The 16,106-nt window shown below is 46.4% G+C and overlaps 3 protein-coding genes across 3 annotated transcripts; 2 read left to right on the forward strand and 1 right to left on the reverse strand.

Moving 5' to 3' along the window:
- The first annotated feature begins 9,426 nt into the window (after positions 1-9,426).
- On the forward strand, positions 9,427-11,441 carry LOC6588043. The gene has a single exon (XM_002013411.2). The coding sequence runs from the start codon at positions 9,715-9,717 to the stop codon at positions 11,383-11,385; it is 1,671 nt and encodes a 556-aa protein (XP_002013447.2). The 5' UTR covers positions 9,427-9,714; the 3' UTR covers positions 11,386-11,441.
- Positions 11,442-12,903: 1,462 nt separating this feature from the next.
- LOC6588179 lies at positions 12,904-15,208 on the forward strand. The gene is made up of 3 exons (XM_026995016.1): positions 12,904-14,521; positions 14,589-14,804; positions 14,871-15,208. The coding sequence occupies exons 1-3, from the start codon at positions 12,926-12,928 to the stop codon at positions 15,102-15,104; spliced, it is 2,046 nt and encodes a 681-aa protein (XP_026850817.1). The 5' UTR covers positions 12,904-12,925; the 3' UTR covers positions 15,105-15,208.
- LOC6587838 (ADP-ribosylation factor-like protein 6-interacting protein 4) lies at positions 15,151-16,017 on the reverse strand. Its single transcript, XM_002013413.2, has 2 exons — positions 15,570-16,017; positions 15,151-15,487 (listed from the first exon to the last, which is right to left on the reverse strand). Exons 1-2 carry the CDS (start codon positions 15,754-15,756, stop codon positions 15,246-15,248), a joined length of 429 nt encoding a protein of 142 aa, XP_002013449.1. The 5' UTR covers positions 15,757-16,017; the 3' UTR covers positions 15,151-15,245.
- Positions 16,018-16,106: the final 89 nt, after the last annotated feature.

Here is a 16,106-nt window from a genome sequence, read left to right on the forward strand (position 1 = left end):
CTAACTATATTTTTTCTATGCATTGTACCATATCTATATGTATCTGTGAATATATCATTCTCATCTATATATACATTTTTCGAAAATATTTTTCATTTAAATATTGCTCGTAATTATATTAATTTATTTAAATATGTTAGGTGCAGCTCTTACAGTACTTTAGCAACCTATTAACGAGCATCTACCACATATCTATTTATCGATCCTATCGTTTCCTATCCACGAAACTCAATCTAGCTATCCTCCTATATACCAATTTTTCCTGTAGAAACTTATTTCTATAGCTATCCTCTTTTATACCATTTTTCTATCTTCCCTTCGTTTTATATTCATACCTACAATCTACATATATTCCTTTCTATCCAACCTATCCATCTATCGATATATCTATCCATCTACCTGTCTATATATCTATCTATCTCTTCCTATATAGCTATCTTAAGCTATCTTATAGCTATCTTCATAGAGCACCTCCCCAAAAGCGTCTACGTTTTCAACCGTTCCCGAGTGCATGTGACCTCATCCCGGAGTTAAATGTGTAAAAAATATAGATCAACAGAAATTTCACTTGGAAACATTTGTAGAATCTATGGGTTGATCTGAGATCAGACTTTTCGAGTTATCTCTCATCCGACTGTGACTATCTGTGGCTCTGACACCCACTCACCGCGTTATTGATATCAGCGCGTCCCATCTCCGACTGCTGTTTCTGGGTGCGGACATCGTCGAGGCTCTTCTGGAGGCTGTCACGCTCCTGCAGGAGCTCCGAGAGCTTGGAGTTGCTCGAGTCCAGCTTCTCGGTGAGCTGCTGCATCTTGGTGGTTAGGAGCTGCTTGGTGCCCTCGCTGGTGTCCAGCTGGGACTTGGTGGAGCGCAGCGTCTCGCTGGTGTGCTGGAACTTCACCTGGATGTCGTGGAGGGCCAGCTGGTACTTGTGGAGGGCCGCCTGGACGGCGGAGATGGTGCCCTCGGCGAAGGCCTGGGAGGCTCGGGTCGAATTGCGACGCGGAGATTTGCCACCGCCACCGGCAGTGCCGGTACCGGTGCCGGTGCCAGCCGCGGAGGCGGCATCACGCGTCAGATGCATGTGCTGCATGGCCCCGCCGGTGACCTCAGCGTCTGCCTCGCGATCCGCATTCTCGGCATCTTGAACGACGGCTTGCGCAATCTCGCGCATGGAATTGTTCAGCCGCTCGATCTCGTCGCTGTAGCGGCTGGCCAGCGCCGCCTGGGACTCGGCCTGGCCGCACCGATCCTCCAGCTTCTTCAGCTGATTCATCAGCTCGAGCAGCCGCTGATCACGCTCCATGATCTCGTGCCGCGCACTCTCGTACTGGACCTTGAGAGTGGCCAGCTGATGCTGCAGTTCGTCGCTGATGCGATGGGACTGCTTTATCTCCTCGTCGGCCGCCCGCTTGGCCTGCTGCTGGGTGAAGGCCACCGAGGCAGTGCACCCATTGATGTCCTTGCCCACGCAGCTAATCTCCTGGCCCATCTTGGCCACCTCCTGCTTCATGGCCGATTGCATTTCCTTGAAGGAGCGCTTCACGGCCACCACCTCGCGCCACATCTTCAGCAGGCGATTGTGCTCGCTGTTGTAGTAGTCCTTGAAGGCCTGCTCCTCCTCCTTGAACTCATCCTCCTTGATGAGCAGCTCGTCCCTCAGCCCCGACCAGTCGTTGGTCAGCTTCTGCAGATCGTTGGTCAGCGCCTCGTTCGTGCGATTGGACTCCTCCAGCTGCTGCCGCAAGGCATTGTTCTGGGCCAGGATCTGCTCGCAGCGTAGATGCTCCTCCTCCAACTTCCGGCAGAGCTCGCTGGTGCCGTCCTCATGGCCATAGTCCCGACTGCAGCTGGGCGGTGGTGAGTCCAGAGAGGAGCTGCAGGGCAGGCTGTTCTGGCCGCCAAGGGTCAAGGATGTAGAGCACTGTCAAAGGATACAAATTAGATGGTTATAGGTTGCTTCCTCCAATCCGATACTCACCAAGACCTGACTGGTGGTGGGTCCTGTCGTCAGCTTGGGTCCTGCCGCCATCGTCGGCTTGATGGTCTCGTGCATGCGATCCTCCAGATCGCTGCATCGCTGTCTGTACTGCTGGATCTTGGACTGGAGGCGGCTCACGAGATTCGCCTGATTGTGCTGCGCCTGCTTGTAGGTGTCCAGGCGTCGCCGATAGCTGTGCGATTCGTCCGCCAGGCGTTGCCGCAGCTCCTGGTTCTGACGCAGCAGCGCAGTGGAGGACTCTCCGGCCCCCGCTGTGGGCTGGGGCCCGGGGCTCATCATTCTGGGTGTAAGGATGCCTGAGCCACTGGCCGATGGGTCTCGGTCACGCCCCCGCTGGTGGCGCGAGAAGGGCAGGCGCGTGGAGGCGTTGGAGGAAGGTGGATGTGGGGGTGGTGCCGCGGCCGACGACGATGACGCCGCCTGAAGGTCGACGGCCGATGGGCAGGGCGTTTGCTTGAAGTTATCGCGATACGCCTGCATCTGTGGATTGGGAGCGAAAACTGATTTCAATTCTGGGATTCCTTTCCGGTTAGAAATTGCTTTGCGGTTTCGCGTTGCGTGTGCATTAGGGGGAAAACTTTTTCCCAAACGAAACTTTCGCGCCTCAATAAGTTTCCCCAAATTGATTTATTAACTTGTTCCGGGGCGCCACGAGCCATGAGCCATGAGCCACGACCCTGCCGTGCCGTGCCACACACACATTGCCATGTTCCCAGACCCCGGGAAAGGGGTCACCATGACAGCCCCCAAAAAGGAGGCGGCCGAGGATTCCTCGCAAATAAACAAGTTCCAGGAACCCAGCCCCCAGGCCCCCCTCATTATGATGGAACGATCCATACAATCCGAATGATATTTCTGAAATCCACTTGAGGACACGCATTGTACCGTCTGTCACCAGGACAGCGAGTGTTTTGTGTTTACTGTCGCTCCCCTGCAAGGACCCTGCCAACCTCCCCCACTCCTCGTTCTCCCATTAAGGAGTCGCATCATAATTCCGTGTCCTCGTATTTATTTTAATAAACAATATTTCCTTCGTTGTTGAAACTTCTTTTGACACGAATGCGTCTTCTAATTTTGAGCTTCTTATGCTGTGCCCTCTGACCCCATCTCCATCCCCATGCCACCCCCACCCTACTCTCGGTACCACCAATGACATTTATGCAAACAGTAAAAACAAAATAACATTTCGACTATGATTTGGCATGCAATCGCTGAACAGATTGGCAGGACTTTCTATTTTAGTTCTAATCGAAGATAGAGAGATACTTGCACGAGTGGCTATAATGGCTATATTTTAATGGAGCTCGTGAATCGTTCATAAATATATTCCTACTTTTTTTATAAGTGGAGCTGGAAGACTTTATGTTCAATCGATGGAACAGATAGTAGAGATTATTACTGGGAAAAAACATCAGAAAAGGAATGCATCGCTTTTTTTTTACAAATTAATCTTAAATATTCGAATGACTGTGTCTTTAGATATTGTCTATCAAATGAATTTTGTTTAAATTTTGTATTGTTAAATAGGAAAAAGAGATTCTTGATTCACGATCCCGTGACGATGCTAGGAAAAGAACACTGGACTGTCAAAGGTCCATTCGATTTGGACCATCCTTTTGGCAGCCATGGATTCTGCGAGTGCCAATCCAGTTCGAGAGAAGGGTAGAAAGCTTGAATCCCTTCAGGATCTTGAATTTGGGCCCTGAGGCAACGTTGCAGGAGATCCAAAAGGCCTACCACAAAGTCAACATGGTGCTGCATCCAGATAACATTAACTATTCGTTTAATATTCAGTTTAGTATAATTGTCACGCGTTATGCAGCAGAACCCCTCGGTTGGTATCGCTGAGGCCACTTCATGGTGCAGCCAAAGCACGTATTACGAGAATCCCGAGGACCTGGGGTACCGATCATTGGAGTTGCCCTCGTGTGGTCCTTGGACTCTATATGCATTCGTTATCCTCGTTACATATTGTTTTCATATTAGTTTGTCTTACTTTCCTGGTGGAAGTTCTACTGAAAATATCCTGAAGGCCACAACTGAGCAGAGTTTTCTGATAATACACTCAAATAAGCATTTGGTGGTGAGGGAGGACATTGACAAGAGACAGGAAGACATTATCATTATATCCATCCAGTTTGTACAGACAAAGAAAACTCCAGTTAAAAATTTTTACAATACTCGTATGTATTATTTCTTTTCAGCGTTATGCTGAATAGCCCATGAGTTTAGTAATCAAATATTAAGATAACTACAAGCATTCAAACATTAGAAGAGCCTTAATGTTTCCTTAAATTTTTGGAAATCTAATAACATTAGCATTAATTTAATTACAATACTCTGAAAAACTAAGTGAACGCTGAAGCCAAACAGAATTAGACGAATTATTTGAATATTGTAGTCGTTATTTATTAGTGATATAAAACTCGTACCAATTCCCTAGTATTTTTGCATTATTTTGAGCTGTCAGTTATATAAAATTATAGTTTCGAGAGCTGCATCAACTATTAAATTGATCCTGTCATGGAATTGAACCGCCTTATCAATATAACTATATTATTGAATAAGTCAATTATAGTTTAATAGTTTAATCAGTAGCCGCACAAAATGTTCTGAGCAAAACTGAGCTTGGACTCTTGGGAATACAAACATATTTTTTCAATTAAACTAGAACTTGTTTTATTTCATTTTACAGTCACTTCTTTATGAGTAGCCCAAATATTAGTCACAGGCTTTTGAAACTTACTTCTCAATGGATATATGGTACTTGTATTCCACCGATATATGTATTTCACACTTTTAAGCGTTTCACAAGTTTTAAAACACTTTTCCAAAAGGGCTCCAAATGGCTGGTAAGGTAGTCGAAACGTTTTTGTCGAGGCACACGTGCCTTACGCGCACCACAAAAATGCTGTTAACTGATTGAGCGCCAATTGAGTACTCATCAAGCTATCGCGAGCGCCTCCAAGGGTTCCGCTTCCCTTTCTGTGGGATTCCTTGGGGTCCTCCTCCTCCTTCTGCCTTGGTGGCAATTGACACAAATTCCGCGAAAGGCGGAAATACGCAACTAATGCGCCTTCGGAGGGAAAGTTAATCAGAGCCTAACAATGCGTCCAAGTGGAAGGGACCGCCCTCTGAACTGTCTGGATTCAAGGAACTAAACCAACTGAGCGCCAACACAGGACTCGATACAGTGCCAACTTACATAAAGACACAGGCGAAGGATGGATGGCTTCTCTTGCGACCATTAGGGTCTCTGTTCCGTCTCGAAACTGCAGTTTTGCATAGCTCCCAGAGGCAGGGTTTGGGGTAGAATAAACATTGAATTAACAAATTCCTGGTTGCCCCCAACAACCGCGATTGATTGCGCGCCACGCTCCCCAGTCGGCAGGGAAGCCTCTGGTGCCGCCAGAGAGTGGAACTCCACTCACAATTATGCTTTTGGCGTGACAGCGAGCAACAAATGCAAATCGTGCCTCAAAGCATACTCCGAATGCGGTCGGTTGGGCCCAAGGAAAGCGCTTAGATCATGGTAGATGGGGTGTACGAGCGGCAACGTTGCAAGTCCCTATGGTGGTCATATTCATGTTCATGCCCAACCGCGTTTAATAAGTCAATGAGCAGGGCAATAAATTGAGCCGGAGCTGGAGGCTCTGCCAATGCACTTAACCCTTTTTCATTTGATTTATTTCCATTGAATAACTATCAGATAAACCCCTACCAGGTAACCTGTGCAAACATGAAACATTAATTGGGGAGGAAAGTAAAAGCAGATCGAATGTAGAGGTAATTTAGGGACTTGCTGACTCTAGCAATACAAAAAGAACTTCAGAAAACATAAAAATTTACGAAGAGTGCACGGTCGTTAAAAATGGCAGCCACCGAAACTCTCTAGATTTTCCATTTCGCTGCCGACAAACATGGGACTTTGCACTTTTTGATAATACACTCGAAAGAGCATTTGGTGTTGAAGCAAGAGGACAGTGTCAAATGACAAGTGACAGGAGGACACTAGCCAGATTGAATAGGTATAAAGGAAAATTAATGTGCAAAAAACACCAAAACTACATTCTGACAAAAGAATACTCGAAATTGCAGGAAAGCAAGAAAGAGTCACTAAAACTTGTGACCATCTTTAACCCCAATCAAAAAGGAAAATGAAAATATATCAAAGATCAAGGATGAATTGTAAAAAGGAATTATTGGTGTCAAAAATAATAAGCACACTTTTCTATACAAATACTTATTGCAAATAATTGATTAAAGTACTTTTTGATATAAAATCATCATTAAAACAAAGTTTATATATTCGGGGTGGGTATAGACGGGAATAGAAGAACCCATGGACATGAAAATCGTCATGAATAATGAATTTTCCATGTAATATTCAAAACTCTTTAGAAAAATATATTCACGAATGAAGCAACGCATCTAAATTTTCTAACCCTTCTGAACTACAAATAATACTAATAATAATCGAAGAAGTCAAGCGCATCCAACTTTACGTAGCATGGAAGCACTGTTTTCAGTGTTGGTTACAATTGTGTGTTTGAAAGGAGACTTTTTGCGATGTCGCCTTTTTAGCGACTTTTTCAGTGCTGCCAATTATTTAAGGGACTAAGACGAGCAGACGAGAATGAAGAGGCCGGGGCTGGCGTCATTAGCAAATATCTGACCGTCATGGTTTCGTCCAGCTATTCTGAGTGTGAGTAAGAGACGGAACGGAAACTCATACCTGTCTTTGCAGATATGTCCGCTGCTTGGACTGATGTCGTGGAATTCTGGATGGCGATATTTGATTATAGTGTGATCCTGGCCTAGGGAGCGTTCCTAAAAACGCAGAAGCGTCTACAGCTAAAGGCAGAAAGCACTACATATCTTTATCGTTTTCTTTTCTACAGAAATGATAAGTTTCACCAAGGAAAATTTGCTTATGTATTTAACTAGTAGCAATAATTTATCTTTAATTTACATTAAACTATTTCCTCATACCATGTCAATATATTTGTGGAAATTCCTTGAGTACATAGAATCTTTTGATTTGTTTTCTTATTATATCTTTCCAAGATTATCTTGGAACATTTCTTATCTATATTTTATTCCGTTTTCAGATGTTACAACTATTCCTATTCCTGCTAATAATGTGTATGACTCACTTATATTATTGACATTCATCTGTTAATTAAAATCATCGATTTCTTTTCCATAGAAGTCATATTTAAAATGAAACCATATAGTCATATTGGCATCCCATCTTTGTTCGACTTTCTCTCTCAACATTTCCTTACACTTTTTATAGGGCCGTCCAGTTGTTTTCTTATGAAATTTACAGATGTGCCACCTGTACGAGTATTATCTCCCACCACGTAATCCTCAAATCGGAACGAAACATTTCATGATTTGTGTTTTTTTTTTTGCGACCACAGAGATGCAAATGTCAAAATGTTTCCTGGCACAGGTTGCGGCGAATGCGAATTCGAATGCTATTGCGATGGAGAGCTGCCTGCCTGCCTGCCTGCCCGCATGCCATTTCGCTGAGCCCAGAGTCTGGTGGCCTGGGGATGCGGGAGGTTATCGCCATCGTATTCCCGTATCAGAGAACTGCATACACATGCATCTGTACAAAGATCTGAAGCATCTCCTATTTCTATATGGCAACCAAAGCCCAAAAAGCAAAAACCAAATCAAACCAATGCCCAAACACAATGAAATGGCAAAAAGATCAGCAGCAACCAAAAAAGAAAAACATAAATAAAATTCAAATTTAAATGCTGTGTTATCAGCTGTATGTTGGCTTTAACCTAAGAAGGCGACCTTGAGGAGATACTACCAACAAATACGACAGGTACACAATATATATAGAACATTCTATATAGAATATAGATATGGAAATCCAGAACAACATCCACTATATAGGATGCAGTAGACTCTCAAAGTCCACTAGATTGGTTATGCATTTCAAGCAATTAAGGTGTTTTGTTTGCCATCACTTTCAGTTTTTAATCTACGGTCCGAACCAGAACCGATCGACTACTATGTGTAGGTGTGAGATTATTTTTCTTCGAAGCATAAGTTTCGCCCTCCCTCTGTTGTTGCGCTCCGTCGCGACGGACGTTGCTTGTTTAATGAGTGTTGGTTGGGTTCATAGTCAGACTCTTATCAGGCGGCGGCAAGTCGGAAAGCCAAGAGCCGTAAAGACTGTAAATGGGATTGAACACACTCGTTCGTACCTTATATAGTACGTATTCCGAGAGACAGAACAAAGTTCACTTTTTGCCACTAATCTGATTCGTTGAGGATGTGCATTGGCCAGAGGAGAGGCTCCATCGCTCCAACGCTCCTGCGCTCCTACGCTCCCATCGATGGGCAGATGGTTCTTCTTGTTGGCTGGCATACGTGCACCCAAGTGGGGCGCCCGTCCCGCCCGAACCTTCAATCTGCAATCAACAAATGTTGCGCCCCACGGCAACCGGGATGATTTATACACCAGCGATCATCAAAGATCACAGACGGACGGATGGGAATCTGAGGCCTCTCTGCCTCTATAGTGGTGGCGGTGGCGACAATAGCTTTAATACTTGGGTAAACATATCATCATCATCGTCTGTCCACACACACACATTTAAAGCATTGTCTGATCATTCGTGTGTGCTGTACGAGTATGTGGTAGCTAATTAGTACACTGAGAGAATGATTAATATTTTATTGAATTGAAATAAAATATTCAATTCGCATTGGTACGTTAATTAGGCATCGTTAAAAAACACATAAAAAATAAAACAACAAGTTTTTAAATTCAATACTTCGTTGAAAATAGCCTTAAAAAATGATCAACTTTTCATTTTAAAACTTTATAATACCCAGTCCTTAAGCTCAAGATACAAAGTTGTGTAAAACCGTTTAATGACGGCTGATAAAGTTCTTCAAATCAAGATTTAGCATATTCAAGTTATGTGGGAAAAAAGCAAGCTAACCTCTAAAGAAAAATTTAAAAAAAATATACATGTAACATTTTTTAAATCCTGCAGAAATCAACCCTAACTGCACAAATCTATACTCAATCACTTACAAGGGTACTTAAAGCTTTCTAAACACACTTCCATGTAGCCATTTTGGTTCCTAAGAGGCACCCTACACTGATAAGATTTTTCTAGATTCTATATACGTATAGTACATGCACAAGACATTTTTGCGCAATAGAAATTACCTTAGAAACTATTAAGAAACAGATTTAGTAATCGATGGAACTGCAATAAACTAATCAGAGCCCGATAAAGACCCACCTGAAGATAATCAATCAGGCATCAAAAAGTGGTTGCGTTTTTTTAAAGTTTTCTGCCAGTGCATAGGTATAGGCAATGCCCATTAGTTCGGACATGTGTCTCTGGGTCGTCTGTACGCCTGTACGACTGTACGCCCGTACGTCGTCGTTGTGGGGGGATGGTTGGTTATCATTAATACGATGCGATGCGATGGCGAGCCGTGCATCTTAGCTTTAAAGTATAGCTCCTATTTGAAACGCGCTTTAGTCACATTTCGAATTTCGCCAGCAACAGTACCGAAGCAGTCCAGAGCGAAGCGCGAAAGATTGAATAGTTGAACGCTTGAAGATTACACGGAGTCTCTGTCTGTCCGCTGTCCCGTGAGTCAGGTGTCAGAGTGTGTCAGAAGTGTGAGTGTGTGGCGAAGTGTGTTTGTGAAGCAAAGAGATGTCCCAGACCCTGGACGATCTGCTGTTGCGGCAGGAGCACGCCCGGCAATTGCGTCAGGTGAATCGCTCCAAGTTTCGTCGCATCAATTCCCTGGACCTCATACCGGAGCATCCCAGCCAAGACGAGTCGGAGGATGAGGATGGTGCCGCTGCCGCTGCCGCTGCCGCTGCACCCCACAAGCATTTTGTGGCCCTGCGGCGCCAGCGCACCGCCGATGGTAGTCTGCTGCGCAGCCACTCCCAATCCCAATTCCAACAATCCCAGGAGCGTCCACTAGGCACTCGCATGCTGCTCTTTGGGCCCCAGCTGCTGATGCGAGTCCTGCTGACGCTGCTCCGCTACATCCTCTACATCCCACTGTCCATAGCGGCGCCCAGTTTCTGGCTATCGGCTCTGCTTTGGATCTTCTGGAAACTCCTGAGAGTGCCCATTGCCATGGTCAAGTGGCTGCTCAGCGGCGACGAGGATGTGGCCACGCCGCAGCGACAGCGAACGATACTCCTGAGCTGTGGCAGCACCATTCAGACCCTGCATTTGGCCCGAAACTTCTACGGATCTGGTGCCCGCGTTGTGGTCTTTGAGTTCGAGGGACTCTTCGGACTGGCCCGCTTCTCCACGGCCGTGGACAAGTTCTATGTGGTGCCTCGACCCACCAGCAGCAATGCGGACCAGTACATTGCCGCTCTGTGCCACATTGTGAAGAAGGAGCGTCCGGCCGTCTATGTGCCAGTGTGCGCCACCAGTCCCGCCTACTACGATGCTCTGGCCAAGCCCCACCTGGAGGTGCTCGGCTGCGCCAGCTTTGTGCCCAGCGTACAGGAGACCCAGCAGCTGGACGATTGCCTGCAGCTCTACCAGCGCTGCGAGGCCCAGCAGATGCCACTGCCGGCCCATGTGGTTCTTACGGCTCCGCGGCAGCTGCAGCAGATCTACGAGAGCGGATTTGTGGGCAGCTATCGGAACATCCTGATGGCCGCCGGGATGCAGGGGGTGCTGGAGCGGCACAAGTACATTCTGCCCAATCGCAGGGCGGAGCTAAAGTTCAGCCAGCACGAGATAAGCGATCGGCAGCCCTGGCTGGTGGTCAGAGATCAGCCCGGCTATCATCACTATGTGACCTGCACCACCGTCAAGGACTCACGTGTGGTGGCCAACGTGAGCTGCCGGGTGGAGCATCACACCAAGAATCTGGTGCCCTGCCGGCGCGACGATGAGACCCAGATCGAGATCTGGCTGCACTCGTTCTTTGCCAAGGTGCGCTTCCAGCGCAGCATCAATGGACACATTAGCTTTCGGCTGGTGAAGTCCCCCACCCATGGCGGACAGTTTGTGCCGCTGGGCACCAGGCTGGGCGTGGCCCTGCCCTACATCTGCCACAATCGTTCGCATGCCCAGCTCCTGTGCCAGGCCATGAAGTGCATCCATCGGCGGGGCCTGCCCGAGGACGATCTGACCAACTGGAGCTGGTCGTCGCTGGAGCGTAGCACTTCGACGACGGCGCTGGACAAGCGGGAGGCATTGTTTGCCTACTGGGATCCGTTGCCATATTGCGCCTACTATCACTTCCAGCTGCCGCTCGAGTCCGTCAAGCTGTTTTTGCAGCGCCGGAATCGCGATCGCGCCACAACCAAAAGTTTATCGCCCCGCATCACGGTGCCGGTTCATTGAACGACGGCCCACCAATGGGGGATGGGGGATGGGGAGCCACTGCAGCCGGATGCGGTTGGGGGGAGGGGAGGGGTGGGGAATGGAACCGCGAGAGCGAGAGAGAGAGATTACACAGACTGATCAATAATAAAAATATATATTTGTATATATATTTTTTGCATTTTTTTACTTTTTTGTTGACTTGAAACGCGCGCGCACGCATCAAATGGGGTTCAACATCCATCAAATGAAGATTAGGCTTAGGACTTAATACTCGTAGAGTTACAAACAAAAAAACATGTACCCGTATATATGTACATATGTACATATTTAATATATACACTTATAGTTCGTTAGATTTGTACAATAAATCATATTTATATTTTAATTACCCATTTGACTTATTTTTTCATTTGTTTCTGTTTTTCCACCATTTGGCAGTTTTCTTTGCCACTTCGCCGCTTTGCAACGCACTTCTTTGTTTCACTGAAAATCGAATAGAACTGACCGCTTCCAAAGGATATACTCATGGAAGCGTGTGTCCTTGTCAGTGGTGGTGGTTTTGGTCACGTTTTTGTTGATGTTTTGGCCTTCTTTTCGGTTACCTGGCAACGGCTTTAGGTCAGTTTTGTTTGTGGTTAGTGGTAACAGAGTCATTTGCTTCCTTATAAATGGTGGGCAGCGAAAGAGAGGGTGAAATAACAGAAATTACAAATTTGCATAATTATAATGCACGCTTTTGCTTATTCAAGCGGTTAGCTCAAGCATGGTAGTTCATAGTTCTTCGAACAGATCTATCCCTCAAAGGAAATTTGATTTCATTTTCAAATTTAAATTTGAAAGCTAACCGCTAATTTCTTATCAAGATCCTGTTGAAATTTCTGGATAATTTGCGAAAGTTTTGACAACCATAAAAGTGTCATCTCTAAGTGCTATTGATATTGGAAGATATTGACCATTTACGGTACATTATTAACTGTTTTCTATTTTTTGACGTCGAAATTGAGTTGAAGGTATTTTTATATAATATTTATATTCAAGCAATGTCATCAGTCTATTAAATTAGCTTTAACATCCTTGTAACTGATTAGCTTTCAAACAATTTCCATTTGGCGCGCAACAGTCGATAGTATCGGTAGGCTTTTGGTAGGATATTTGCAACCAACAAATTTAGTTGATACCTGTATAGATACCTCCTATACAATATTTTCAAGTTTTCTTAACAACATTAAATTTGCATGGCCCAGACTCATGGTGATACTTAGTTTACAATCAAATCCAATAAAAAGGGGTATTTAAAAAATGCTAGTGTTGTAGGAAATTGATTTATTAATCAGATTCAATTATGAGTTCAGAGCTGAGGGTCTTAGCTAGCTAGTAATATGCAACCGAATATCAAAAACAAGGAATATGATGCAACTTGAATACAAATAATTCGTCAGTATTTAACGGTATGTTTTTACATTTTTGGCATACTTTAGGTATATTTCTGAGGGTCAGACCATATATCATATCGATAATTCCGAAAAGAAGAACAACAATAAAATCCACACGTAAAACAATGAAAAACGGCCCGAAGGACCCGTCAGGCGGCGGTGGCGCTGGGTATCGTCCTGCCCAGGCGGACAACAATCTGTCCAACGTCTCCATACACATTGAAAGCGACGACAATGACTCAACAACAGCGGAGAGCGAGTATCTGCTGCCAGCAGCACCGTCGATGACCTCTACGACGACGGGCGGCAGTGGGACGGGTGGTATGGGTTCCGGTCTGGATTCCATTGGCCACAATCCACCAACAGGTCGCAGCAGCAGCCTTAGCGCTGGCCCGCGACACGGAAACATTCTATCCTCATTCCTGGCCCGTCAGCGCTCCTACACACCGACCGTCAGCTCACCCGTCCGTGTGGCCACACAAATGAATCGTCGCCTACAGCAGTCCCGCAGCATGGGTGCCAACAACAGCCTGGAGGAGCCACTGCCCAGCCCGAGCGGCGGGCCATTGCCTGGACCTGCATCCGGCTCGCCCGCTGGCGTACGACAACTTGGTTTCTGGCGTGTAAATCTGAATGATGTCTTCTCCTTGTCCACGGCCCCATCGACTGAGGCGCTGCGCTCCTTTATCACACATTCCAACTTCCGGTACCAGCCAGCAGCAGCAGCAGCGGCATCTGGAAATCCGCCACCTGCGTCATCACCTGTGGACAATGCTCACATTCTTCTGAGCAATCAGCAGCCAAATGCCGAAGTTGTGGGCACTTCTCCCCTAAGGATCGGTCGAGTAGGGCACGGACTTAATGCCACGAGCAGTGCCAGTGCCATTATGGGACGCAGTATTTCATTGCGCGAGGGCGAAATGCGTCACAGCCTCGCGGGTGCGCGACACAATGCCAGCGTCATGGAGCTGCACAGCAATCCGTCAGCCTACGAGGAGAGCGAGGATGAACACAATGCGAATTTAGATCTTGGCGATGGCAATCTTAGCGGAGGACCATTGGCTGGAGCTGGAGATGCGGCTGCAGTAGCGAATGGCGGCGGTGGCAATGGCCAGGCAGAGCCCCCCGAACACCAGGGGGAGGATGAGCAGCTTATTTCCGACGACATGGTCGTGCAGATCCTCAGCCATTTCGTCCGGTATATGCCTCTCATCTTTATACTCCTAATCAAATTCATACACGATCATTTGCTGGGCATTGTGGATCTTCTGGTGCTGCAGACTGTGATGTACAATGTCAATCGATCGGTGCGGAATCAGGTGTCCCGCCTGGCACAAAAGAAGTACTCTTCGATGCTGCGTGACGTTTGTCTCATTACGATAGTGGTCACGGTGCGTTTGTTTCTGGCCACATCGGCGCCGGATCCGTTTGGTCTAATTGTGCCGCCGCCAAGGAAATATTTCACCTACGCCATACCCTATAAGACAGAGCCGGGGACAGTCCCCAATTTTGGTCCGCTGTCTGCAAATCCAACGACCTCGTCCTCGGAGACGCTCAAGGCGGTCGTTACCACGGACACGTATGAATCCGAGAAGGTCATACCGCTGGGAATGCTGCTGTACTACATAGCCGTCAGTGATCTCATCATCAAGCTGCTCACGATGCTCATCAAACTGGCCATCACCATGCTGCCCAATCATGTGATGCGCTTCAAAGTGAGGGTAAGCGTGGAGTCCTATAGATTCCCCATTCTCTATCTTATAACCTCTTGTGACTCTTCTTATTCAGGCCCGACTTTATGTCCTGGTGGAATACATCTCACAGTTTTATCGAGCCCTAACACCCATCACACAGTGGTTCATGTTCCTCTACGAGTCATATTCGGGCCTGGAGGTGGTTTCGGGCGGCCTCTTCTCCGCATTATACCTGGGAGCAAAGATCTTTGAGCTTGTGGAGCGTGCCAAATCGTTACACAAATCAGTTGTTACCTTCAGACGGAATATTGTACGTTGGATCCCATATTCGTCAAAGCTTTTCCCATATCTTATCATTATGTTTTGTTCCTTGTAGGACTCTGAGCGTCCGCCCACTAAAGAGGAACTAGATGCCGCGGGCTCTGTCTGCCCCATCTGCCATGATACGTTCAACACGCCCATAATCCTAGAGTGTGGACATATTTTCTGTGATGAGTGCGTGCAAACGTGGTTCAAGCGCGAGCAAACGTGCCCCATGTGCCGTGCCAAGGTTAGCGATGACCCCGCCTGGCAGGATGGCAGCACCACATTCTTCCATCAGTTGTACTAGGGCTCCCCTCCCCCAAAGAAATGTTTTTGCATATTTCACGTGTATATAAATAGTCTCCGAGCTAGCATTTGTTTATTAAACTGACAGTTATTAATTAATACTAATTCTTAAGGGTTTTTCTGTACTGTTTTACTTTGGTCATTATTTTTTGCGACGAGCCGCGTCGAGAGATCGGGATTCGTAGTACTCGCCATCGCCACGTGTGGCCTTTTTATTGATGTCCGTGTGGCGCTCTTTACTCACGATTTCCTCCAGCACCTCACTGTCGCCCTTGATGAGGCGTATGCGACCGGTCACGGGATCCACTTCGCGACGTATCTGACTCTGACGGCGCTGGTATTCCTCCGGTGTCTCGGGCGCATGGGATTTGCTGTTCATCAGTGCTTAAATTTTTTGGTGGGGATATTCAAACAAGACACACACGTAATATACAAGAACCTTAGTGTTACGATGGGGAATACGGACCTATTGGTATGGCAAAGTCTTCATCGCTGCTAATGTCCGGCGGTGGAGGTGGCGGCGGCGCTTGGGGCGGCGGAGTTGCGTCCTTTTGCTTGGTGTGCTTTTTAGATTTCCTAGACTTGTGCTTCTCCTTGTGCTCCTTGCGCTTCTCCTTGTGCTTTTTCTTTGATTTCTTCTCGCTTTTACCCATTTTTGTAAGGCCGTAAGATGTAAACAAAACGAAAAGAGATTTGACAGCACTCGAACGTCGATACCCTGCTAATAGTCACGTGCACTATTTTGGGCTATATTGTTCACGAGATAATTGCTTTTCGATTTGTATGCTATTATATATTAGTTTTCCCGAGAAAAGCATATAGAACAAACACTCCGAATTATTGCCAATTTCCTGAGCACCTTTAATAGACTCCAAAATTCATGTTTGAACGGAATTGCCCACCAAAATATAGGGTATTCTTCTTCTTTTTCTTTCGACGAATTATCGATAGTTTCACAGCCCATTTCAATGTTTTCCCATATTTTACGTGTATGTATATTTGT

The sequence above is a fragment of the Drosophila persimilis genome, unplaced genomic scaffold, assembly GCF_003286085.1.
Source record: "Drosophila persimilis strain 14011-0111.01,24,50 unplaced genomic scaffold, DperRS2 tig00000000-arrow-pilon, whole genome shotgun sequence".
NCBI classification, from domain to species: domain Eukaryota; kingdom Metazoa; phylum Arthropoda; class Insecta; order Diptera; family Drosophilidae; genus Drosophila; species Drosophila persimilis.